The sequence below is a fragment of the Equus caballus genome, chromosome 24 (assembly GCF_041296265.1).
Source record: "Equus caballus isolate H_3958 breed thoroughbred chromosome 24, TB-T2T, whole genome shotgun sequence".
NCBI lineage: Eukaryota > Metazoa > Chordata > Mammalia > Perissodactyla > Equidae > Equus > Equus caballus.
In genome coordinates, this window is record NC_091707.1 from 18,285,007 (window position 1) to 18,312,901 (window position 27,895).

The 27,895-nt window shown below is 41.8% G+C and overlaps 1 protein-coding gene and 1 long non-coding RNA gene across 9 annotated transcripts in view; one reads left to right on the forward strand and one right to left on the reverse strand.

The window, feature by feature from the left end:
* Positions 1 to 301: 301 nt before the first annotated feature.
* Positions 302 to 27,895, reverse strand: part of SLC35F4 (solute carrier family 35 member F4) — a 246,917-nt gene continuing 219,323 nt past the window's right edge. For 3 of the 8 annotated variants that reach the window (XM_023627795.2, XM_023627796.2, XM_070249804.1), the window contains exons 4-8: positions 17,502 to 17,721; positions 8,288 to 8,413; positions 6,197 to 6,389; positions 2,849 to 2,938; positions 302 to 745 (exon numbers count right to left, since the gene is read on the reverse strand). In XM_023627795.2, the coding sequence (XP_023483563.1) occupies positions 504 to 745; positions 2,849 to 2,938; positions 6,197 to 6,389; positions 8,288 to 8,413; positions 17,502 to 17,721 (871 nt within the window). In that variant the 3' untranslated portion in view covers positions 302 to 503. Of the gene's footprint in view, positions 798 to 2,848; positions 2,939 to 6,196; positions 6,390 to 8,287; positions 8,414 to 12,148; positions 12,330 to 17,501; positions 17,722 to 17,944; positions 18,004 to 27,895 lie in introns of those variants that run through there. The other 5 variants (XM_070249802.1, XM_070249803.1, XM_070249805.1 and 2 more) reach the window with 4 other exon arrangements.
* Positions 12,274 to 13,919, forward strand: LOC111770285 (uncharacterized). Its single transcript, XR_002803456.2, has 2 exons — positions 12,274 to 12,540; positions 12,957 to 13,919. It is a non-coding gene; the product is annotated as an uncharacterized lncRNA (long non-coding RNA).

Consider the following 27,895-nt stretch of genomic DNA (forward strand, 5'->3'; position numbering starts at 1 on the left):
TCTATATCTTCACACCTTCATTGTTCCTAGTGTGGGTCTTGCGGATAGAAGACACTGTTGATATTTAATTACTTTCCAGCTTTCAAGTTTAAGGTTCCTATTGGACTTACATATATACAAGGCGTGTCTCTTTTTCTTGTGGTTTCCTCTTATGCAACATTCTCTGATGGAACAAAAAGGTCTCAATTCCAGGTGAGAAATGGTAACGACAAGCCAATAACTTAACAGAATCTCATGTTTCCAGGAAATTTGGTGAATAAGGGGGAAAACCGCCAAAACAGAAGAAATAGAGCAAGATAAAAATGTTTTAATAAAAAAATTTATTATGATTATTTACACCAGTTCCTTGATAAGCATAGAAATGTAAACTTTTATTTTGGCGTTATTTCACATATGACTTATCCAAATTCAGAGTTAATACTGTCATTTGAGTGTACTGGTAGCGAGAAAATTTTATTATATTCACAGAATATACATACACGTGCATTCAAAATGTGTCCTCTTTAAGCCAGTGGGATAGACACTGTCCCATTGGCCCTGCTCCTGCTTCGCAGGTGTACGCTGGAATCAGTGATGTCATCCACATGCTCCTCATTCTTCTTCTCCTTCAGGCTGTTGATGAATCTCAGGGTAATTTCATCCCACTCCTCAGGCAATAGCATCAGCAGAAACCCAATGCAGATGATGATGGTAGCAGCCAGGCGGACAACATTGAATATCACCTCCTGCTTCAGGAGATCCACAGCTAGGGCAGAAATACCCAGTCAGACACAGTCTATGGCTGTTTCTAAGCTGCTCTGAAAACACATGAACAAAGTCACTGCTACTTCCAGAGATTTCCAAAAGTCTCCCTTGTTCTTTCAAGCTCATCTTCCTTTTTCTATTCCATTACCTATGTTGTTCCCTTCATTTGCTTTCTCTTCCTTCTGTCTATATCATACTTATCCTTCAAGGCTCACGTGACCTGATTTAATTACCTCTGCAGTTCTATTTCTTAAGACTTTCCTCTGCACACCTTCACCCTTGCCCAGTTTCACTGGACCACTGAAGATGTTTAAAATGAGCCAAACCTGTTAATGTCTAGTTCTTTGCACATGCTGTTCTTTTAAAACTTCTTAATTGAGGTGAAATTCACATAATTTAAAATTAACCATTTAAAAGTGAATTTAGTACATTCATAATTTTGTACAACCACCACCTCCATCTGGTTCCAAAACATCTCCGTCACTTCAAAATGAAACTCTGCATCCATTAAGCAGCACCCACCCCCACGCCCTAGCCCCTGGCAACCACCAATCTGCTGTTTGTTTCTATGGATTTACGTATTCTGGATATTTTATCTAAATGGAATCACACAACATGCGACCTTTTATGCCTGGCTTCTTTCATTAGCATCATGTTTTCAAAGTTCATCCAGGTTGTAGCCTGTATTAGTATTTTACTCCTTTTTGGGGCTGAATAATATCTCATTGTATATATCGCAGGTTGTTTATCCATTCATTAGTTGACGGACATTTGGGTGTTTCCACCTTTTGGCCGTTGTGAGCAGGGCTGCCATGCACTTTCACACGTATCTTTTTGAGTCCCTGTTTTCATTTTTTCGGGTATGTACCTAGCAGTGGAATTGTTGGTCATGCACATGCTGTTCTCTTTGCATGGAATGCCCTTCCTCCTCATGTCCACATCATCCAGCGAAACCCTCGTTAGGTCTCTCCCTTTAGGCTTCTTGCAGGAAGCTGCCTTGGATGCCCCTCCTGTGTGCTCTCAGAGCATTCAGTCCATCCCTCCAGCAAAGCAATTCTCTCTCTACGCTGTAATTACTCATTTCCTTTTGTCTCCCTCTCTCTACTACGTGGTCCTGGGAGCAGGGAGTGTGTTATTCAGGTGGCATCTATCAACAATGTTAGCACAGTTCCTGGCATACACCAAGCGCTCAGAATGAATGAATGAATGAATCCATGGATGAATGAATGAATTTCTTGATAACTCCACTCCTCCCTGATGTTCCTTTCCTCTGAATATCTTATAGTCCTTGGAGTCTGTCTCCCACAATTTGGCATTTACTAATAAATTACTTTGTAGAGTTCTGTTATTTCATGTATGTTGGTCTTGTTTTCCAAATTCAGTGAAAGCTTCTTATATAATGCCATTTTTTTTTTCCTGTCTCTCCTACAGTCCTGATCACATAGTAAGTGCTCACTCAACATTTGCTGATTGTCCTGGGGCAAAGAAAGGAGATTACCTAAGACTTGGAAACATTGAATTTTAAAGTTAGAAGGACTGTACAGTCACCTAGATAACCCACTTTCATTACTTGTTCCACTGACAGCTTTCACTAGAAAGATTATCCTGGAAAAATAGCTTCTCCCCTTGTCCCTGAAGTGAGTCAAACTGCTCTTCCTATATCTGTCCCAGAGGGCCATCTGCTCTGCCCCTGGGAGAAGCTTCTGCAGCTCCCCATGGATAGTCTGATGGGGAGCCAACACCCTGTACATTTCCCACACTTTCATTAGTGACGTTTACTTGCGAGTCCTATGCTGGGATGCCTTTTGTTTCCTCGGGACTTCCTCTAAAAATACCACAAAATTAGGTTGTCAGGGAGATTACATGAAGCCCAAATGATACATTTGGTGTTTAATTCTGAAAGCACGACCAAGTGAAAACAGTGTTTGTAGCTGCAAATTTAAAATCTGCTGCATAGTTATTCTGTTGTCTGCCACCTTCATGATATTTAAAAACATCTTCCCAGGCAAGGGACATAATTCACAACTGCTCAAAGAAACAACTGAGGGTGTAAAACAAACACAAGCAGGAGACTTACTGTGCACGTGTCAAACCATACCCGTACCTGCGTTTCCAGGAACGCTGAGCACTGTCCCAATGGAGATGAGGATCGGGTACGTCAGCACCACGCCCACATTCACCAGGATGTTGAAGGCTATAAAGTAAAGGAGGATGGACAGGATGAAGGGAGTTGGTAGGCTAGGCTCTTTTCTTCTTAATGTAAAAGAATCAATGTCGTCGTTAAACATGCCTTCTGACTCTTTGCACCTTTGGTCAATTAATCCTCTAATTCTGGAGATGGATGCAAGCATTATCGCACCTGAATAAGGCGTAATCTTTTTTTCCTCCTCTGCCACCCTGGCTTCCCTAATCTCCTGCCAATTGGCTGGCAAAGGGGTACGGAGGAAATGCAAAGAGGTGAAATAATCACTTCACTTCACCACTTGTTAGCACTATAAAGGTAGGTTGGGGCCAGCCAGAAGGCGAAAGCAGGCAATCGATTGAATCTGGGCTTTATCAGTTTGTTACTTTGCGATATTATGCCATTTTCCCGCATGACTAAAAGGCTCTAGTGTTACTGCCTAAAGGAAGTTCTATCCTATGCTGGACAGCCTATGCCTTTTCATCCTCTTCTCTTGTGATGAGCATCACATGGGCTCACAAAGGTGTGTTCAATGTAATTCACCGACCCCCAGGAGCCTTTTCCACATCCTGATTTGTGGCAGGACCACAGAACCAACAGAAGGTGTAACTTGATACCCCTTAATTAATATATTTGGACCTTTTTGGTTAAATATAAAGTTAGTTAAAACAATCATCTGCCCTCTACAAAAATACAGATTTTCAAAAAGAAAAACAATTGTAAATTACATAGCATTACTTTAACAGATTTCAATCCAATGTTTTTAGGGGTCAGAGAGATGAGTGTTAATAACTACAAAAGGTCCTCAATTCAGAGAGGATTTCTATGGAAATGACTCAACTACATTGCCCATATCTGTGTAGAACCAAAGATAGTTCTAGAACAATTCTGGTTAGGACAATGTCTATTCTTCTATTGTTATCCATAGTTCTTGCTTTACTTCAGCTCTCTAACTTAGTTATCTGGAGTCACTTGAGCTTGGTAGTTAGAGACAATTGAGCTTGGTAGTTAGAGACAATGGGTTTGACTTCCACAAGATTTGGGCTCCTTCATCATTTTCATACAATAGTAGCGGCAATCAAGCGAGAGGGGCTTCTAAGTTAATAACTGCTCCTCCTTCAGGGCAGGGCTGCAGTGGGCACCTCCACTCTCTCCTCAGATCCCTGAAAGCAAATACGGCACATTCTAACACGTCAGGGATTTGATAAATGCAGCACAGACTCTGCTCAACACCCCATCTGTGATTTGATTGGCTGGACTGGAGATTTTAGCAGATTGAATGAAAGTATTGGTACTTGGGTGAGAACTGAGACCTTCTCACTCAATAAGAATCAGGGGGCTTTACCAAAATGTGTTGTCTGTTTTTCCTTAGTTCTTTGGATGGAATACTTACATTCTCTTTTGACAACCTAAGGACAAGAATATATCATTCAACATGCTATCTGTGGCCTGGGGCCTAGCCCGAGTTCAAGTGGGACTCAAATAAGTCAGCTGAGTGGATGAGGCCGACCTGCATTTGGGTGAAGGCACTGCCTGAAAGGCCAACCTGAGAGGAGTGAGGCAACGTGAACCTAAGCAAATAGAAGCTGTAGTTACGGAGGAGCACTGAAGGTTGTGAAAACCAGGGGGTGTGACCCAGTCAGGAGAGAGGCTATCTCCTCAGACAGCAGCTTTGGCACAGTGAGGACTGTAGGGCCCTGGGGTGGGCCTGGTGGAGCGGCTCTCATGGAGTGTGCAGACCACGCTGCTGGTGGAGAACTCCAGTGTCCAGCTAGCATGGTGATGCCCAGCCTGAGCAGGCTTGCTTAGGAGCATGTATTAGACTCGCCAAAGGATACACGCGGGCAGAGGGCGACTGCGGTAAGCTGGAGATCACGTGAACACAGCTGGGGCCAAGAGCCAGTGAAATTTTGGTTATGCTTGTTCCCAGTTACATTGTTTTTGGCCAGGAAATTACTAGGCATTTTTAATTAGGATGTTTTGGTCTTACGGAAACAGGGCTGTTGGTTTCTATCAATTCAGCAGAGGTTATGAGAGGTCATAACCACATATTTTTGGGCTTCAGAAGTAGAATTCAAAGGACTAACAATTAACATTTGATCCTTCCCTTGAAGGTTTCTTGTCTCGTGTAAGACCTCCCCTTACGTGCTGAGGCCAGAGTAGAAAAAGGTGACTCAATGCCTACGTGGGAATGCAATAAGGGCATTTTTTTCTCCCAGGAATTGCAGTGCTGTTTCAGATTATGTTTCGGATTACGTCACATTGATAAAGAAGTCAACTGAGGGTTGGCAGAGGTCCTGCAGGTTGAATGTGGTGGGTAAACGTGGAACAGGCAGAGGGGGCCATCCTTAGGAAGTCTGAGGAAAGAGGAGCAGAGGGAAAATGATGTGATCCTGAGTGAAGAGACGCTGAGTCACTGGGTGGTGATTTTTGTTTGACTGCTTGGTGAGAGAAGAGCAGGCTTGTTATTTTTCAGTTCCTCTCACATCAAGTGACAGCGACAACATAGTTGAAAGGGGGAGCCCCCTGGTTGCTCAGGTGAAGCAGACAGCCCCAGAGTTATGGGGAGTTTGGAGACAGGACATTAAAAAGACTCCAGGTGACTTTTTACTGGTCGTCTACTAGGTAGGCATAGCCTCCTTATCAGGCACAGCCACCAAGTTCACTCTGCTTCTTCCCTTGCTTAATGAGGGCTTCCTATCTCAAACCTGTGCTCCACACACGGCCACAGGGGGCTGTTTAAATGCACATGTGAGCTTGTCACCTCCCTGCTTAAAGATTACTAAGTGGATTTTAAATCCAACCCCCTCAACATGGCTTTCCAGGCCCTTCACGACCTGCTTCCCTCCTGAATGTCATCTCCTACTTCCCTCCCCATTCTCCCTGCGCTCAGTGCTCCAGCCATTTGGATCCACTTCGAGTTGCTTGAATATACCATTCCCTCTCTCCCTCTGCGTGACGTACTGTGCATGGAACACAATAACATCATACAGTCCGTCATGCAGAATGGACAACGCTGCTCGGAGACCACTGGTGATGAGAGTGGTCTGGGCCTCCGGCTCACACCTTAACTCATGGGAGACATACCAGTTGGATAACTCTGATCTAATCAAGAAATAGCCTACAAAGAACCTTCTCACCATTAACCAATCTTAGGTAAGTTTGGGAAATAGAGGACAGAGGTACCTGAGGGAATAATCCTACTATGATAATTTAAGCCAAGAAAAGGTGAGTGACAAAGGGAATGGAAGGCAAGTTGGGACCACTTACTCAGCCACAGCCCTGCCATCCCACAGAGATAGCCCCACGGCAGAGCTGCAAAAGAGGACCAGTGCTCCACCTTGGTGAAATACAAGATGACCGGGGTGAAGGAGATGAAGATCAAATTGAAGAAACCCAAAGTGGAGACAAAGTGTGCGGCTTCCCCAAAGTTGGCACTTCCAAGAAACATCTTAAACAAAACCTGGAATGGGAAAGAGACTCTTAAGCCACACGGTTGGAGAGCTGGGTCAGAAAGGTGAGCTCTATTCCTCTACACAGTGAACTCACCAGCCCAGAGCTTATCCTCCATTTCTCTTACTCTGCCATCGCCATGGCACCTAATGCATTGTTGAGATAAGGAATTAAAAAGCCCTATAGCCTTCATATGAGCGAGCAAATGCCAGAAAATGAATTCCTTATGGTGTTGAAAACTGCTGGGGGACCGTATACTGTGTCAAGCACCACCATCAGTGAGGGGTATAGGGTGAATGATAAATAAGAGTGCAGACAAGCCCAGAAAAACTTCTAGGATTGAGATGCCATCAATTCTTCCCTTCAAGCATGGGATTCATTTCACCCTTATTTTGACAGATACTGGAAAATAAATTGGACAGGGAGAGCCTGGCATTATTTTGCTGAGAGAAATAATAATGATGCTTTGGATTTATCAACGCTTTTCTCTCTGAGCTTAAACTATTTTCACAAATACTATGTTTATTCTCTAGATTAAAACATTTTTTTTCTGGATTATAAATCTGTGTACAGAGAAAAATGACAAGGATATGTGAACGGCTCACCTACAGTCACACATCAGGCTGGGGAGGAGTCGGGTCTCTAGTCCATATTTCTTGGCTTTTTAACCCCTCTGCTTCCTATATTAATCCTCGAACAATGTAGGATGGAGCAGATCTTTTCTATGGTGCACATATGATTTTGTGCATGTCAGCAAATATTACCACTCCCAGAGTGAATACATCTGTAACATGGTCAGGAGAATTCTCTCTATAACATAGCCATCCCAGTCACATAACAATTCCAGTTATCGCTTTCAATTTCAACTGAACTTGTTATTTTTTCTCTTGAGAGACTTAATCAAGAGAGCCGAGCACATGCTAGTCTTTGGTCAGATCAGACATGTCAGTGGAGTCTCAGTTGGGGGCAAGTTAGACACTAACGGCGATTGAGTGAACACTTGTCAAGCTTGTCACAGAATCAATGGGCCAGGAAATGTCAATATGGATATAGACTCAATGCCCTCTGAGCCGCAGTGTTGGTGAATAATCAGAACAGGCATCCAGGAGGGATGCAAAGGGCATTTTCTGCCTTTCAGAGAGCATTTTCTCATTGAAACAGCGAGAGAGGTGAAAGTGGAGCGGGCCTTTAGCTACATCCAGAAAGTTGGCTCTGAAAAGTGGAGCTTTAGGGAATAACCTTTTAGATCTGCTCTGTTAGTACTCACTTCTGAAGTCAGGGGCGATGACTCTGAATAGAATGTTCACTGATGACAGGCAGCTCCAGTGGAGAGAGAGCAGTGAGTACACAGTGCAGACACAGAGCACCCATCAGAGAGGAGAAGGGCCTCTTTGTTTTGCCCATAACATGAGCCCCTGTGGCAAGGGGTTAACATGTAGCAAATGCTCAGCTCTCAAGGTTGTTCATTATTTTGAACACCTCATTGGAGTTAAAATAATGACCACGGACAGTTAAAGTAAAGAAACATCAAGAGAGGAGAGGTCTTCCTCAGGCCCGCTACAGCTGCTCCATGGTTTGTGAGGGGCTGGGGCTGGAGCGCAGGCTTTGGGGTTGGCCAGAGTTTAAATCCAGGCTCTATCACTTCCTGGCTGTATGACCTTGGGCAAATTACTTAGTCTTTCAAAGCCTCGGTTTCCTCATCTGGAAAGCGAGGATGGTTACCTATGCTTCATAAGGGTGTGTTAACACAGGTGAAATTTTCTGGTAAGTGTCCAGCGTGCAGCAAGTACTCATTATTATTTAAACTATCTTATTTTTTTCTAGCAAAGATTTTCTTTGTCCTTCCTTACTTTATTACTTGTCTAAGCTACGAATGACAGTTAACTGCATAAAAAGTGCACAGCATACCTTATATAACGCAGAAGTAGAGGCTGAGCCCACGGCAAATGCCACTCCAACGATGGAATCAGTGTGGAAGTTGTCTGCATACGCCATCATGACGATGCCCGTGATCGCCATTATTGCGGCAACTATCTGTCGAAGAGAAAGCAAAGAAATAAAAAAATTGATGCTTTCATATCCTAGAGCAAGCAATTGAAGACTTCATGAGAGTCGTTAAATGCTTCCTCAAACCCAGCTACCTCCTATACATCATGTTTAAATGTAGGAAGGGTCAGTTTTAACAAGAAATCAGTATGCTCGTGAGACCTCCAGGCAGAGAACATAAAAGCGACTCACACACTAATTGAGGGCTAGTAATTTTTGTTTAACTTTTTATCTCAACTTCCTAGAGATTAATACCCATATTATTGAAATAAATTTAATAGGAAGTCACTTCTAAGCATTTTCATCCGTACTGTATTCTCTTTCTTCAAACAATTCAGCATACATTTTAATGAGCTCTTTAGATCAGTGCATGTGTCTGAAGCTCTCCACACAAGCAGGACTTGACTGGGGAGACACCATATTGACGCAGCTAAGAGGCAAATTTCAGGCCAAGGGGAAAAAAAGTGAATAATCTCTCAGAGTGATCCATAAGGCGTGAGCCGAGTTTGCACTGTCACTTGGAATGTCAAATGGAGGCCAGTTCTTCTTTTTGTTTACATGCAAATTAAACCACAGAAAGATAATTTCATTCAATTAACTGCATAACTGAAATATTCATAATTTGATTGAAATATTAATGGTTTACTGTAAATTGACATGATCCTTGGTATATTCAAAACAGGAGTCCGCTCCCTTAGTGAAATGCTGCTTTGAATCTATTTCTTTAATTATCTTGAACTGGTTCTACTGGAAAACAGGTCAAAGCTACAGTACATGTAAGATAACCCTGGAATAGGGAACAATAAGTCACTTCCTAGTGAAATAGTCTCATTGACTTTAAAATCTACACAGACCTTTGTGAGAAATTTAAACACACATGGCCATTAATTTTGTTAGGCTTCAGTTCTGAGTATTCCCCAGTAAGTCAATTCCTCTGTAGATGGCTTTTTTACATATGTGATTTTTGGGGGGCTCTTGCGAACATTATCAGCGAAATATTTATGACAGCAAACTCTAGATCTTTAACACATAACTGTAGACTCGCTCCAGGCCAGTGCAAAGTGTGATAACAATGACACACATAATTTAGATGCTGCTAAAGCAATTGTTTTGTTAATGACCACCAAAAGCAAGCGCACAGTTGGTTTCAGAGCCAGCTCCATACTAAAGCGTCTTTTATGAAAAACAGCAGGAGTACTTGAGAACAGACGCTGACATGTCAGCAGTGAAAAACTGTCTTCATAAAGCCTTCTCCGGGGCGGCTGCTTGATGGGAGGCGTTTCTCTTGCTGAGTGCATATCCATCCTCTAAAGCTGCCAGGCGTGCATTCTAGTCAGACTCTGCCTCAAACTATAGGGAATGGAATTTAATACACACACTATGAAGTCGCAAAGGAATTTTCCAAACAAGAAGTAATAGACTCATAAATAAACATGGCGAAGGGGTTATCTAGCCCTGGAAATTACATAGGGGTTATCATTTTCTTTGATTTGGGGATTTACGGTTCAGCCAGGGATTTGCAACAATTCTTTGGGCAGTCTGATTTCAGAGAAATGAAAGGGCACATTAGACACAGGCATTTTCTGGCTTGTTTTTGTGTTTCCATAACTCTCATGGGTTACAGTATTCAAGTGTGCCAACAGGTTTCCCTCATAAGACTGACCTTGTAGGATAGTAAATTTAAATTAATATTTGCTTTCTTTTGGGCAAGCATCAGTTGTATTTTCTTGGTCAAATAAACAGTTTGTTTCTCCAAGACAGGGTTAATAGAACGCAGTGTTAAGCCTAATGAACTTCAGCATGATGTGCTGTTTCATATTTAAAATTATTAAAATTATTCCATAATTTATAATTTCTGAGTTTAGGCAATTGTATATAATATATAATTCTGGGGTTAGGAAATTATGAAAACAAACAGCCCATACCAAAAAGAAAAAGGCAAAAACAAAAATACTGTCTGGAAAATGATGATCATTTAATACTATTAGCTCCAGGATATGGCCTTAGTCGGGAACTCGCCCTTTTCTGAGACATCCATTAGTAAAAATATATAGGCACAATATTTCGATTGTAAGTTTTCTTAAGATAGGAATTGAATATGGACAAAGATAATTTTCTAGCAATTCAACATTATAACCATGATGAGCCTCTTAAGATCTCCATTACATTTTATATTCAAGTGCTTGTGAAAATATCAGCCTAGAGCACTTGAAGTGACATATCAATTACACCAGTGTCTCTTTCAATTGCCTTCATGGAGAGAAGCATTTTTCACTTCAGGGGGCCAGACAATGCTGTTAGCTAAGTTCTAAAAGCATGAAAATCTGAATATTTGAGACGTTAGAAAAATTCTTCTCTGTGGTACAAATGGTAATATATAGGTTAATAATTTACAGGTTATATAGGTTTCCTGGGGGGAAGAGATAAGTTAAACTATTTTCCACATTTTTATTTAAATTTCACAACTATCTGATAGAACAATTCTCTAGGGCCATGTTTTAAGAAATTTTCAATATGTTTCTTATCTACACAGTTGGAACTAAGAGAAGGGAGTTCAGCTAATCTAGAAACTGCAGGAAAATGGGTGGAAGGCTTATTTGGAGCGGTCACTCAGATGATCCCACAGTGGCCCTCCTTGGCACCATTGCTTAACTGCAGAGGAAACACTGTGCAAATCTCCAGAAAATGATAACCTAAACACAGATCTGAGTCACTTGCCTTTTCAGAATTAATCAGTCATCAAGGAAGTATTAATACTCTGTTTTTCTCAAAAGAAAAACATAAAATGACTCTTCTCCGGCTCAGGACACTGGAAATATGTCAGCAGGAAGCCTGTGCCTTAAATATTGTGTCAGAAGTGCTCATATTCGCACATCCTCGTGGTGACAACTACAAAAATGCTTCTGAGAACATTAGCATCCATGAGGGACTCTTCTGATCAAAACGCACCGTCTCATGGCACCACCTGCTTGGATTTGGAGAAACGTGGCCTCACCACCCATTCCAGTTCCAGCTCCACAGCCCACCAGCCGTGTCTAAATAAGAAGGAAAACCCACTGCTACCATTACCTGAATCTGATCTGGGTTAGCATGTTAGTAACCCTAGTGACCACAGGAGTGCCAATGCCTCATTTTTAACTTTCTAAACCTCTCTGTCCTTTCACATTACGGTGTGCCCACCTGGGGTGAGTGTCCTGAGGAAGAGGATCCGTTTCGCCCATCACCCCAGCATGCCACTTAACGCCATCACCTGAGCCAGTTGCCTTCCTCTGCAGGCCTAGGCCCCTCTGAGAGCCTATCAGGGCCAATCAGAGGGGACCATGAGGCTGTTTGAGCCTGTTCCTAAAGCGGCATCTAAAGGTGACCCCACTGTGCTATTTACCGCCTGTGACCCTGAAAGCTAGGTTTCTTTCACCTCTCCAAGAATTAGTTTGTCCAGATAAAGGCTAGAGAAGCACATGGCTTTTGGCTGATTTTGTTTTCTTGTATCTTCCTTTTTTTCCTCTTTTGGCTCAGGCCCTCAAAATCCACAAGAGCCTGGCCCTTCTCTGGATCTCCATGAGGGTTTACCAGGCTCTTTGCATTCACTGTGTTTCCCATCGACAAATGGTTTCTAGAATTATTATTCACATGACAATACCAGCTCTTAGGGTTCAGGATATTGAGATGAACCTTTAATTGCTTCTTTTTCTAATTGTAACCAAACATCTTTCCTTAATTTACCTTGTGGTTAAGTCTGTTTCTGAAGCTGGGTGGAGCATGGGGGAGCTTCATTGACTCACAGTGGACCCTTGCATCACAATACCTACAGCTGACTCTACAATGGAGGCCCTCAAAGCTCAGCTGCCAGGGGCAGGGCTGTACTCAAGTTCAAGACTAAACGTCAGCAGCTGAAGATGGGACACACATTAGGAGCTTGGCTAATGAGACCTGCACTGATGATCATCCTGTTCTATCTGAGTATATTTAGACAGAGTCCATTTTCAAGGAATCATGGCTATACAGAATCTTTAAATTTATCCACATGTTACCTTTAAGGTTCCATGAAGAAGAACCATCTGTCTTACTCAGATCCATGAAACTGGACAAGAGTTGAAGTGTGCGAAATGAAAGAGGTGAGCAGTCTCTAGACATTCAGATACTGCATGTGCGTGAGGGGGATGAGGGTCATCCCCAGGACAGGTCAAAGCCAAGGGGTACAGAGCCTCAGACTAAGATTCCTACCCCCACCCCCCGCCACACAGACACATCTATTTTTATATAAATAAAATCCATCTGAAAATGATCTCAAAAGGAGACCAAGATGGAAAAGGAAAGAAATCCCATAAGGAAAGACTGACGAGTGTGTGCGGAAGATAAAGCAGAGCTGTTGACTGCACCTTGTTAAGGGGGTTATGGATTCCTTGTGGGCATAAAATTGGAGAGCCATTACAACCCAGATTTCTCTTCTCTGTATTCATGAGTCATCTTCCTGCCAAGAGGGGAATGAAAGTGGTGAGTTTCACTACCCATCCTCTGTTACCTCCTCCAGGAAGCATGAAGATTCTGGATAGAGGATTCCGCACTGCATACGAAGGAACAGTTACTACATAAATGTCAACCAAAGGCAAGATGGAAACAAGAGATGATCTTGAATCTTATCTAAATATGTAATATTGTCACTAATCAGCAGTAGCTCAGCTCCACTGTCCTGATTTAGAGAGCTCTGGAGCCCAATTTCAACTCAGAGAAGTGCAGTTCAAGCAATGAAAAGATTCAGTGTAACTGATATACTCTAGTTGGTCCTTGGTGGATCTTGGAAAGTCTCCAAAAGAGCCACAGTTTGGGAAGTTAACTGCATAGGGACCCAATTACAGCTAAAAAATACATGGGTGCCAAGCTGAAGGGACACGAATTTATTTCCTAAATCTGCTAAAAAAAAAAAAAAAGTTGGGGTCTGCTGAACTACTCACCATCCATCAATTTTCTCTGAATGTTCAAGGAAATTTTAAATGAAAGAAAAATTTCAATTAATAATATAAAAAATAAGAGAAGGACAAGATCTGAAAGAAAGGGTTTTAACTTTCTAGTCTGACATTTACTTTTCATTGGAGCGAAATAGATGCCAGCAACAGAGAAAACACCCCAGCCAGCGGCTCATTTTCTTTGAGGAGAACGTGTTTTTCTTAAAATGGTTTCTCTGGTGCTCATGGGTTTAAGAACTTTAGTAAAAAAGACAGGATCCTAGAGATGGAAAAACACCCATCTTCAAAGCTGCAAGAGTTGGAGTCTCACCAACATTTTTGCAATTAAAAAAAATATGATCTTTTAAAGAAGTTTACTAATTTCCGTGGAATGACCATACATCGGCTATAAGCAACTACTCATGAAAGAGTTTTTTTAACACATCCAAGTTTATGGGCAAATTGGTTGAAATGATTTCATAAGAGAAAACTAAATGTACGGTGCATTACCTTTTCATCTGTAATTCAATAAATAGTCCAAGGAAACAAAATATTTTTAACAAGTTATTCATAATACATAATTAGTTTTTATGTGAACATTGCTGATATTCTGGCCAACTAGTACTCCAGATAAACTCACATTTACTGATATGATAACGTCAAGCATCCCTCATTCTGCTCATACTGTTATTTTTACATGAAAAATAGAAGTAGAGAAGGCCATAGAGTTCATCTTAAATGCGATCATTCTCGTCTCAAGCAATGAGAATTATAATCCCAAATGATCTGCTTTTAGACTACCAAAGCCTTAGAAGAGTCAAGAGCATAAATTTTAATTTGACGACTGAAAGCAACCCTTCAACTATTTTGAAAAAAAGAGTAATCCAAGCAGGGTGCCATCTACAGGCTGCGCTTTAGAGTATTTATGGATGTCGGCACTAAAAGCTGCATTTATGTTGTCAGTATTCTATTTGCCCTCCTTTAATTTCTCAAATGACCTAATTATACACGTTCTCAGCATGTCTCAGGAGGGAAAGAATTGCTGATATTGTGAAACAGCAAAATGCTGAATATGTTTTGGTGCTTCTCATATACCACGGCCTGATTACAGGCATCATTAAAATTACACCTTGACATTCTTCTGGAACATTCCATTAAACACTTTCTAATGTTTCACAGTAAGAAGTGGAACACTTCCTGTCATTTAAATCAAAAAATATCTGACTTCTACCAGCATGTCTGACATGATTGCTTACCATTGTGCCATTTATGATGTCTTAATTTACGTATATACTTATGATGTCTTAATTTATGTGTATACTCATTAACAAGTACTTACTGGCTTTCCTGTTAGCACCATGGAGTCGATTCTGACTCCTAGAGACCCTGTGTCCAGAAGAGTGAAACCCTGACCGGTCTTTTCGGGCCATCCTCTCACCTTCCTGCACTGTATCATTTGATCCTCTGCTGCTATTGCTGCTCTTCATGGGGTTTTCACGGCCAATATTTCTGGAAGTGGGTAGCCAGCTCCTTCTTCCTAGTCTGTCTTAGTCTGGAAGCTCTGCTGAAAGCTGTTCCCCATGGGTGGTGCTGCTGGTATTTGAACTACCACTGGCATAGCTTTTAGCATCACAGCAACAGGCAGCCACCACAGTATGACAACTGCCAGATGGGTGATGTGGTCCCCTGACCAGAAACAAACCCTGGGCTGTGGTGGTGAGAGCGCTGAATCTTAACAACTAGACCACCAGGGCTGGCACTTATTGGCTACTTAGCATTCATTCTCTCAGGTCTTATTAGTCCCAGATGCTGTGTTAGTTTCCTGAAGCTCCTGTAACAAATTACCACAAACTTGGTGACTAAAAGCAACAGAAATTTATTCTCTTACAGTTCTGGAGGCCAGAAATTCAGAACCCACAGGGCCACACTCCCGATGGCAGCTCCAGGACAGAATACACTCCTTGCCTCCTCCAGGTTCCGTGGCTGCCCTGGCTTTCCTGGGCTTGCGCCTACTTCAATCCAGTCTTTGTCTCTGTGGCCACATCACCTCCTTCTCTTTTGTGTGTCTCTCCTATGTGTGTCTCTTATAAGGATACTTGTTATTGGATTTAAGGCCACCCAGATAATCCAGAATGATCTCCTCTCTGCAAGATCCTTAAGTTAAGTATGTCTGCAAAGACCATTTTTCCCAAATAAGGTCACATTCGCAGGTTCCAGGCATTAGGATGTGGACATTTTATTGGGGGCCAGTTTTAGAGAGGCAACGGTTTATAGCCTCTAGGCAGATTTCCTAAATCTGTGATTTCAATACAAGTTACACAGCTGACTTTTTTTTTCCCTAAAAGATCTCAAATAAATATTGAACTTCTTTTGATATGACCTCTTCCATCAGTAACTTTCATGGTTAAATGCGTTTATTCATTCTAATACAATTGATTTCTCACTGGTAAATCTAATAGTAAATGTATATTTCCTTTGGTGTTCAGAAGCCACTAAAAGAGCAGAAAAGCCCCTAAATCTCCTCTCTTTCCCCCTCTTCTAACAAGGCCCTTCAAATTCTCATGGGTGATCCACAGGGGTAGTAGAGAGAAAAGAGAGTGATCTCATACGCACGAGTTCATTCACTATATCTTCAAATATCTATTGATTGTCCCCTGTATACTCTAGGTGTCAGAGGCAGAGCTGATTTCGTGGGCATATGATCTGTGCAGATGCACAGGGCTCCATGATTAGAAGGGCCCCAACCTCAGTTTAATGCTCTGCTGTTGCCATCTTGAAATTATTAATAATTTTTTTTAACAGGGGGCCCTGCATTTCTTCTTGCACTGGGCCCCACAAATTATGTAGCCCATTCTGATGGAGCAGTGAGCAATGTTGGGAAGTCCCTGCTCTCAAGGACTTGTCAGGGTACCTAATGCTGACAGCCAGCATCAATGGTCCACATATAGAAACATGATGCTAAGCCCTTTGGTGGTCAAATCTAAGATCAGCTGGTGGAGAGTGTGGTACCACATCTGGGTATATTTTAATGATATCATGGACTGAATCACTTTCTTATCTTCTACAATGACTTTCTACTTCTTGCTCATGTCAAGCTTCAGTTTTGAATTTCTGAGCAGCATCTCCAAAGATACAACCAGAATTTGTTAATGGGTTATTTGAAAAAAGAGTTTTCAGGGTTAATGGCTATCACAAACTCTCTCTCTAATATGGACATTAATTTCAGCATTTATGGAGGCAAGGACCCCGGAATCATTGCAAATAGAGCAATATTTTGATAGCAAAGTATGTTTCAAATCCAATCTTGGACATCTCTTTCAGAGAACAATAATTGTGTGGCGTTTATCTTCTGAGAAAAAGCTATTTATCTGGACCTTCTAAAGAATGATTTTCTCAATATTTTCATCATGGGAGCATGCCAGATTATATGAGTGAGATCTGGCTCCTTAAAGCAGCATGGCTTTCAATCAATCTAACAGAACAAGCATACAAAAAAATTTATTTTTAAATCTATGATACTTCTGAAAGGAATAAACTCAGAACTGAAGTGGTTGGAAGTTTAATACAGTTCAATTAAGGATTTGTACCCAAAAGGACAAGTTGTTGCTTTTAGTTCCACTTCTAGATTAGTCACACGAGATATATAGCCACTTTTAACAGCATTGTGCCATCACCAGTGACTTTAATTACTGTTTGGTAATTTTATCTGCTTACACCAATATTAATTAAATCTATCTCTGGGGGCAAAAAGAAAAAAGCACGAGGGAGTTGTCCCAACATATATTGATCGGAAAAAAGCAAATCATAATCTTTACTGTGGCTAATTTTCTCAGATTCTTCTTTCCTGAGGAAAGAAGGCGTTGATCACACCATTAATTCTAAAAAAAGAACTTATTTTCCCTTTAGTTTTAGTGCCTCCTGTTGAAATTAGCAGACTGCCCAATGAAAACAATCTCTTTGTCCTTTCATGTTGTTGTAACTGCCTGGGCATCTTAATGCATCTTCAAATTCCAATTCGTACTCAGAACCAATGGGAAAAGTTTTACAGAAAGTCCATGAAACAAAGCAGCTCTCCTGACGCCCAGGATTTACGTTAAGGGCGGCCTCACGCATTGAATCAAGTGTGCCATTACCCTCACGCCCATGAACCTGTCTTTCAGCACGATCCACGACAGCAAGAAGACAAAGGCTTTGTTACAACAGAACAGAGCAGAGACATCTGTGGCTGTCAGCTTCTTTAAAGCCAGTAAATACAGGTAATTAGTCAAAGTCCACAGAATAGAAAAGGGAGCAGTTCTTTTAAGAAAGAGCTTCAACGTCAGGCCATCTTCACCAAAAATCCGACTGCATTCCCTAGGAAAGAAAAAGAGGTTAATAGTCAGGTACTAACTGTGACACCTCTCTGTTGCTTAACTCTTGACAGCCATTTTCAGGCAAGAGCACAAACACTCAAGACCCATCGTTCATCTGTGGAACCTATGCAACCCAGTTCCGCCACCTACAGGCCACACAAGTGAAAAGGGTTCCATGGAAAATTGCCCCCATCTCCCCAGGCCCAGAGCCAGGCCTCTCCTACCTATTCTCTCGAGATTGCTGGGCAGCCATTTGGTTGTTGCTGAACATTCTCAGAGAAGCCTGGGGAAATACAGACACGAGGAGTTGCTGGAATTACTAGCTATTGGAAGAGAAAGAAGATTCTTTCCCAATGGGTGAATGCGGCAGGATCAAGATGGCTGGTACCATGGGAATCGGATAGAGACCAACCAGCCGCCTCACTTTTCAGGAAAGCCACACACAGCTTGGGGTTTTCTTATTCCTCCAGCACTATGCTTCTTTCTATCTATCTGCCTAATTAACCAATTTCTTCTTCATCTAGCATTCTGAAGGCAGGAAAAATGGAGAAAGCTTCTGTGATAACCCCAAAAGGCAAAAAAATAAAAATAAAAGTAAAATTCAGGTTGTATTTATATACAAACTTTTGCCTGTTTTGGAGGAATTCTCTCAATTCATTGTATAAAATAGGCACTTCAGTTAAATCTGTGATTTGTTTGATTTCTGACTAAATTTATTATTTAACCCAAGGGGCCATTTTAATCAAAATATTTAAGCTAGAGATCCAGACAGGCAAGGATGGAAGGGCTAGAAGACTAGTGCTTAGTCGGCCATGGACTAGGAGGAGAATTGCTGCTGGGAGAATTCAGCTGTATTCTTTTCACTCAGTTATTCACTAACATCCAAGCATTTATTGGGCAATTATGTGCCAGGCATTGCATTTTCAAGGGTAGTATAAATATCTTGTTCAAAGCAATAAGTTACTAATTCTTGCTCATTTATAATGAAATCCATTTATGTGGTTCTAAATAGCACCAGCACTGGTTTCTCTTCCAGGTTTTGCTGAAGAGAAATAATTGCCTCAAAGCATCACAAACCAAGGTGCTCTCTAGCCAGTTTGCCTCACCTGTGCGAAGCAACTTACCACCCCACCCCCCACCCCGCCCCCCACAGGAGGACCAGGTAGAGGGAGGGAGGGACAAAGTGGTGAGGCTCTAGCACAGGGGTGTGGCCTTCAATATCCAACCTCACAGTAAACATGCTTCCGGGCAGGAGGTCAGCAAATCCAGAGAGGTGGAAAATGTATATTGCATACATAGAAACCCATGTAGTGGTTTTACTTTTATGTGGGAGATAACCAAAAAGGAAAGATTTTTGTAAAATGAAAATGTGACTTCCCAAAGGCAAATTTTTTTTTTTTTGAGGAAGATTAGCCTTGAGCTAACATCTGCCACCAATCCTCCTCTTTTTGCTGAGGAAGACTGGCCCTGAGCTAACATCCATGCCCATCTTCCTCTACTTTATATGTAGGATGCCTGCCACAGCATGGCTTGACATGTGGTGTGTAGGTCCGCAGCCAGGATCCGAACTGGCGAACCCCAGACCACGGAAGCAGAATGTGTGAACTTAATCACTGTGCCACTGGGCTGGCCCCCTCAAAGGTAAATTTTAACTTGAAAGAAATAAAAATTCAATGAAGGGACTAAATAAACTAAAGACAAAATCTTTTGCAAAGTAAACAAATCACATGTGCTCACACACACAGGAAAATGGATGGCCTCTCTCAAGCCTACAGCCGTGGAGTTGCTCTGAATCAGAACCACACGTAGATCAAGCAGCAGTTTTCATAGACCATCCTGGGCACGAGTTTCTGTACAGGCAGACCTTGGAGATACTGCGGGTTCAGTTCCAGACCACCGCAATAAAGCTAATATCGCAATAAAGCAAGTCACAGTGCATGCAAAAGTTATATTTACATTATAGTGTAACTTATTAAGTGTGCAGTATAATTCTGTGTAAAAAACCAATGTACACACCTTAAGTAAAACATATTTTATTGCTAAAAATTGCTAACCATCATCCGAGCCTTCAGCAAGTCATAGTCTTGTTGCTGGCAGAGGGTTTTGCCTTGCTGTTGCTGGCTGCTGACTGATCAGGGTGGTGGTTGCTGAAGGTTGAGGTGGCCATGGCACTTTCTTAAAATAAGACAAGTTTGCCACATTGATTGACTCTTCCTTTCAAAATGATGTCTCTATAGCATGTGATGCTGTTTGATAGCATTTTACCCACAGTAGAACTTAGTTCAAAATTGGAGTCAGTTTTCATAAACCCTGCCACCACTTTATCAACTAAGTTTATGTAATGTTCTAAATCCTTTGTTGTCATTTCAACAATCTTCACAGCATCTTCACCAAGAGTAGATTGCATCTCAAGAAACCACTTTCTTTGCTCAACCGTAACTCTTCATCCATTAAACTTTTATCACAAGACGGCAGCAATTCAGTCACATCTTCAGGCTCCACTTCTAATTCTAGTTCTCTTGCTGTTTCCACCACATCTGCAGTTACTTCCTCCACTGAAGTCTTGAATCCCTAAAAGTCATCTATGAAGACTGGAATCAACTTCTTCCAAACTCCTATTAGTGTTGATGTTTTGACCTCTTCCCATGAATCACAAATGTTCTTAATGGCATTTAGGATACTGAATCCTTTTCAGAAGGTTTAAAAATTTTTTTGCCCAGATCCATCAGAGGAATTGCTCTCTATGGCAGCTATATTTAAGAAATGTATTTCTTAAATAATAAGACTTGAAAGTGAAACTTACTCCTTGATTCATGGGCTGCAGAGCGGCTGTTGTGTTAACAACCGTGAAAACAACATTAATCTCATGGTACATCTTCGTCAGAGCTCTTGGGTGACCAGGTGCATTGTCAATGAGCAGTAATATTTTGAAAGGAATCTTTTCTCTAAGCAGTAGGTCTCAACCGTGGGCTTAAAATATTGGGTAAACTATGTTTTAAACAGGTGTGTTCTCATCCAGGCTTTGCTGTTTCATTTTCAGAGCACAGGCAGAGTAGATTTGGCATAATTCTTAAGGGCCCTAGGATTGGGGGAATGGTAAATGAGCACCGGCTTCAACTTAAAGTCACCAGTTGCATTAGCTCCTAACAAGAGAGTCAGCCTGTCCTTTGAAGCTTTGAAACCAGGTATTAACTTCTCCTCTCCAGCTATGAAGGTCCTAGATGAAGCATCTTCCAATGTAAGGCTGTTTCGTCTACATTGAAAATCTGCTGTTCAGTGTGGCCACCTTCATTAATGATCTTGGCTGGATCTCCTGGAGAACTTGCTGCAGCTTCTGCATCAGCATTTGCCGCTTCACCCTGTGCTGTTATGTTACGGAGACGGCTTCTTTCCTTAAACCTCGGGAACCAATCTCTGCTCGCCTCAGGCTTTTCTTCTGCAGCTTCCTCGCCTCTCTCAGCCTTCACAGAATTGAGGAGTGTGAGGGCCTGGCTCTGGGTTAGGCTTTGGCTTAAGGGAAAGTTGTGGCTGGTTTGATCTTCTAACCAGACCACTAAAACTTTCTCCACATCAGCAAGAAGGCTGTTTCACTTTCTTATCATTTGTGTGTTCACTGGAGTAACTCTTTTAATTTCCTTCAAGAACTTTTCCTTTTCATTCACAACTTGGCTAGTTGCTTGGCACAAGAGGCCTAGCTTTCAGCCTGTCTCAGCTTTCAACATGCCTTCCTCACTAAGCTTCATCATTTCTAGCTTTTGATTTAAAGTGAGAGAGGTGCGCCTCTTCCTTTCACTTGAACACTTAGAGGTCATTGTACGGTTATTAATTGGCCTAATTTCAATATTGCTGTCTCAGGGAATAGGGAGGCCAGAGGAGAGGGAGAGAGATGGAGGACTGGCCAGTCAGTGGAGCAGTCAGAACACAGACAACATTTATTAATTGTTTGCTGTCTTATATGGATGCAGTTTGTGGTACCCCAAAACAATTACAATAGTAACATCAAAGATTGCTGATCATGGAGCACCATGACAAATATAATAATGATGGAAAATTTTAAAATATTGTGAGAATTACCAAAATGTGACACACAGACCAGAGTGAAAATGCTGTTGGAAAATGGCACCAAGAGATTGCCTGCCACAGGGTTGCCACAAACCTTCAATTTGTGGGAAAAAAAAAAGCAATATCTGCAATAAACTGAGGCACCATGAAAGGAAGCACCTGTATTCTGTATTCTCTCTCTGTGAGAGTCTACCAGGAAGAGCAAAGCTGAGAGCTGTGGGTTTATCCTGACGTAGACAACTAATAAATGACTTTTTAAATACACATTTATGAAGAACCACAACAAACCCATTTCCGATTAGAGGATTTCTTTTCTTTCTTCCTTTTTTTCCCTTAAAGATTGGCACCTGAGCTAACATCTGTTGCCAATTTTTTTCCTCTGTTCTTCTCCCCAAAGACCCCAGTACATAGCTGTGTATTTTTAGTTGTAGGTCCCTCTGGTTGTGCTATGTGGGATGCTGCCTCAGCATGGCCTGATGAGCGGTGCCATGTCCCTGCCAGGGATCCAAACTGGTGAAACCCTGGGCTGCCAGAGTGGAGCAAGCGGACTTAACCACTTAGCCTCGGGGCGGCCCCAAGGATTTCTTTTCTTACCACTGGCCCTAGCTGGTGCTGGTTCTTTCTTCCCAGAGCCCACCATCATGCTAGGTTGAGTGCTCTCAAGCCAAGACTTACATGCACGTGAGTGAATGTTCCGACCCTGGCACAGACCAGCAGAGGCCTCTGGACAGGGAGATTCCCCAGGCAAAGCGCTGCTGCCTGCCCAGAGACTGACTTCCTCATTGTTCCTCTCTTTTTTCCTTGTCTCACTGCCAACCTTCTCCCCATTTGTCAATGCGGTTGCAGGAATTAAAAGTGCTCTCCTTCAAATGCCAGGTCACCTGTGTAGAATCTTATCCTATGTAAGCACTAAGTGCTAAGAAATGCAAAAATTCAAAAGAGAATGGATTTCTATGGAGAAACTAATAACAGTAGGTCTCTTCTTGGGATGATGAGATCAGAATTTCTGGACGAGGCATTGACAGGTGGCATAACTTGGACTGAAGCTTAGAAGTCGGGTAGACACTAGTACTTCACTTATGCTCATCCTGTTACAGCAGCTACCAGTCACAGAACCCTTTCTGTATGTCACGCGGCATCTTTAAGCACATTCCGTAGGTGCCTGACATAGATGAATTTATCTTTGGCTCTACTTTCACGCTTTCTAGAGATTTTTTCGTTAAGAAAATACTCTTGCCAAAGCTATGTTATATAATTTTTTTCTTCTTAAATTTCCAATTCACCTGAGGCAACTGAAGTCTCTTGGTAGTATGTAAATGGAATGATTCAAATATCAAAAAACGACTTCCAAAGGAACAATCCTTATCATCTAGTTTTGATAATTTACTGAAACTTCTTTTGATTTAAGTGATAAGAAGACAACTGGAGATGCTTTCACACCATTCAAGAGAAAAGGAGACAATAGTCAGAGGTCCTGGTGCTAAGGGATGAATTCTGTTTCCAGTCTTCACACTACCTCTCTTCCCCTCGTTCTGCATGGGAGCTTCTGGGAGTGACTTCTTGGCAGATGGTGTTAATGAGTCTACAGGGACTAAACCATCAAGGATCTCAGAATTGTCTGGCTGTCATATGCAAGGGGCCTCTGGAGAATATTCCCTTCAAAGAGAGTGTTTTCTGCTTGACAATAAAAGCTCTTTGATTCGGTTTCAGAAATGGTCAACTTCCCTCTACCTGCACTAACAGGTGGAGGTGTCTTGTCAAATCACAGATTTCACTAAATTCAGAGTTAGTCTGACGTGAGAAATGTGGTGAGGATGAAGCTCATTCCCAAAACGACATTTCCAGCAGCAGCAGCCCCTTGTTGTAAATGTGTTATCTTAAACCAAACTGCCTGGCTTCCTTTGAGGTGCTCTAAGGCACTACTTCCCATACAAAACTTCTGTTGTTTTTATCAGCTTGTTTGTCTAAGCCACGTGAGCATTTGAGGAAAACACACATGCTATGGGTAAATGCAGGCATTTTCAAACAGGGAGAATTTTAATCTGATAATCACATTCCCTGCAATCATTTATTAAATATTGTTATTTAAAAAAGCCCTTATGGATCTTGCATGATGTCAGCAACATGGTGGAGTGAGCAGTTTTCTTTGTCTCTCCCCCTTCGAACTACAACTAATTGGACATTCATCAGTCAACAAAGGCTATCCACACAGCATCTCAGGACACCTGAGAGACCTGTGCTGCTATACATCGGAAGGTGGACGGACTTCCCCCCAGGAGGAGGGGGAGATAGGTGAAAACTCTCTGACCCCTGGACAGCCTAGTACCTGCAAGCGACTTTCTACCAGCAGACACACTCATAGCATTGCCACAGCACCAAGGGTGGGCATGTGTGCGCATTGGCGGAGTCACGGTTGGAAACAGGTGACTACAGCCCTACCTAAGCCCCCCACGATTGCCCCTTAGCCCAGTGGGAAAATCCACGGTCCCACAGCAGCCACAGGGAAAGCCTCTACTCCGCATTAGCGGAGAGGCCCTGGCCAGCATTCAGAATGCTGGGAGGTCCCAGGGCGGGAGGATCCTGGGTGGTGCAGCAACCCGCCAGCCACCTCTGACTCACAAACTCCTGCTGTGGCCCAGAGCGGGCAAGGGAGACCCAGTGAGTCCGTGTGAGTGGGCAGTGGAAAGTTGGAGCTCCAGCAAGCCTGCTCTGTGGTCCAAGGGGAAATCCACAGTCCCACAGCAGCCACAGGAAAAGCCTCTGTGCAGTGTTAGTGGAGAGGCTCCACCTGGCAATCACAAGGCTGGAAGGTCCTGAGGCAGAAGTGGCACAGCTGGGTGAGCTAACCACAGACTGCAGTAGATACCTGTAGCTCTGCTGTCGCCCATAGTGGACAAGTGGGATCCTGCAGGCCCTGACAATGACAGAGCTGCAAGTCTAGGTGAACCTGCTCCCAGCTGCTGTGAAAGCCCATAGCACTGCTTCAGACCCTAAGGAGGGAGCACATCTAGGTGGTCTGTGACAGTAGACACCAGCAACCTGAGGCCCCCTTGCGATTGTCCCCACAGCTGATGAGAGACTCCACAGGGCCACTGTGACCACGAGGAGGGGCCCAGGTCTGGTCAGCAACAGCTGACAGGGATCCTGGTTGGCGCAGATTACACAGCTGCTGCCCCCCGCCCCCACGAAATCCAGTAGAAGCAAGAGGAAGCAAGAACTAAACTCTATCTCTATGCAGAGGCACAAATCCATGCCATCAAGCAGTATGAAAAAATATATTAAATCTCCAGAACAGAAGGAAAATGACAAGTACCCAGAAAACAATCCCAAAGACACTGAAATTTATAACCTAAATGACAATGAATTTAAAATAGCCATCATTAAAAAACTCAATGAGTTAAAAGAGAATACAGATAGACAACTCAATCAGTTCAGGAGATATGTCACAAAAGAGCTTGATACTATAAAGAAGAACCAATCAGAAATATTGGAGATGAAGAACACAATGGAGGAGATTAAGAAAAATCTAGACTCTCTGAACAGTAGGGTCGATAATATGGAAGACAGAATTAGCAATTTGGAGGATAGGAATATAGAAATGCTGCAGATAAAGGAGGAGAGAGAACTAAGACTAAAAAGATATGAAGAAACTCTCCGAGAAATATCCGACTCAATTAGGAAATGCAACATAAGGATTATAGGTATCCAAGAAGGAGAAGAGAAGGATAAGGGGGCAGAAAGTCTGTTCAAAGAAATAATGGCTGAGAACTTCCCAAACCAGGGGAGAGAGATGGAACTCCATGTGACAGAAGCTAATAGATCTCCAAACTTTATCAATGTAAGAAGGCATATAGTAGTGAAGCTTGCAAAAGTAAATTACAGAGAGAAAATACTAAGGGCAGCAAGACAGAAGAAAACAACCTACAAAGGAACCCCCATAAGGCTGTCAGCAAATTTCTCAGCAGATACCTTACAGGCTAGAAGAGAGTAGAATGATATATTCAAAACTCTGAAGGACAAAAACCTGCAGCCAAGAATACTCTATCCAGTGAAAATATCCTTCGAATATGATGGAGAAGCAAAAACTTTCCCAGATAAACAAAAGTTAAGGGAGATCATTGCCAGAAGACCTCCCCTACAAGAAATGCTCAGGAAGACCCTCATACTTGAAAAATCAAAAACAAAAAGGAAAGGGGTTACAAAACCCAGAGCTAAGGATATAAATAGAAAGACAAAATCAGAAAGTTGCAGCTCTCCATCAGAATAGGTTAGCAAAGGCTAAGTATAACATTAAAGATAAAAGGAAGGGAAACACCAAGAATAAACATAATCTTGTCATTTTAACCACAAACTCACAACACAAGAAGGAAGAAAAAAAATCTGACAATAACAACCTGGAAGGGAAAGAGGCAAGGGATGGAACAGCTTAATCTAAGGAAATAAGAGGCTATCAGAAAATGGACTATCTCATCTATGAGATGTTTTATACAAACCACATGGTAACCACTAAACAAATAACAAGAATAAAGACACAAACTACAAATAAGAAGAAAGCCAATATAGAAATCTACCTACCTGCATTGGTAGTCCAAAAATCATGGGACAAGAAACAAAGGAAATACAAGAGAACCAGAAAACAAGCAATAAAATGGCAGCATTAGGCCCCCCACATTTCAATAATCACTCTAAATGTAAATGGATTGAACCCTCCAATCAAAAAACACAGAGTGGCAGGATGGATTAAAGAACAAGACCCAACAATATGCTGCCTCCAGGAAACACACCTCAGCCCCAAAGACAAATACAGACTCAGAGTGAAGGGATGGAAGATGATACTCCAAGCTAATAATGAACATAAGAAAGCAGGTGTTGCCATACTTATATCAGACAAAGTAGACTTCAAAGCAAAACAGATAAAGAGAGACGAAGAGCGGCAGTTTATAATGATAAAAGGGACACTCCACCAAGAAGACATAACACTTATAAATATATACGTACCCAACACAGGAGCACCAAAATATATATGTACCCAACATAGGAGCACCAAAATATGTAAAGCAACTATTAACAAAACTAAGAGGAGACATCAACAACGATACAATAATAGTAAGGGACCTCAGCACCCAATTAACACCAATGGATAGATCATCCAGACAGAAAGTCAACAAGGAAATTATAGAATTAAATGAAAAATTAGACCAGATGGACTTAATAGATATATATAGAACACTCCATCCACAAACAGCAGGTTACACATTCTTCTCAAGTGTGCATGGAACATTCTCAAGGATAGACCATATCTTGGGAAACAAAGCAAGCCTCAACAAATTCAAGAGGGTTGAAATAATAGCAAGCATCTTTTCTGATCATAATGCTATGAAACTAGAAATCAACTACAAGAATCAAGCTGGGAAAGGGGCAAAAATGTGGAGACTAAACAACATGTTACTGAACAAACAATGCATTACTGAAGAAATTAAAGAAGAAATCAAATGTTATCTGGAGACAAATGAAAATGAAAACACCCAATACCAACTCATTTGGGACGCAGAAAAATGGTCCTAAGAGGGAAATTCATTGCAATACAGGCTCACCTTAATAAACAAGAAAAATCTCAGATAAGCAATCTAAAACGATGACTAACAGAATTAGAAAAAGAAGAACAAAGCCCAAAGTCAGTAGAATGAGGAAATAATAAAAATTAGAGCGGAAATAAATGAAATTGAAACAAAAAAGACAGTAGAAAGGATCAATGAAACAAAGAGTTGGTTCTTTGAAAAAATAAACAAAACTGACAAACCCTTAGCCAGACTCACTAAGAAAAAAAGAGAGAAGACTCAAATAAATAAAATCAGAAATGAGAGAGGGGAAATCACAACGGATACCACATAAATACAAAAGATCATAAGAGAATACTATGAAAAACTATATGCCAACAAATTGGATAACCTAGAAGAAATGGATAAATTCTTAGACTCTTACAACCTCCCAAAACTGAAGCAGGAAGAAATAGAGAATCTGAATAGGTGAATCACAAATAAAGAAATTGAAACAGTAATCAAAAACCTCCCCAAAAATAAAAGTCCAAGACCAGACGGCTTCTCTGGAGAATT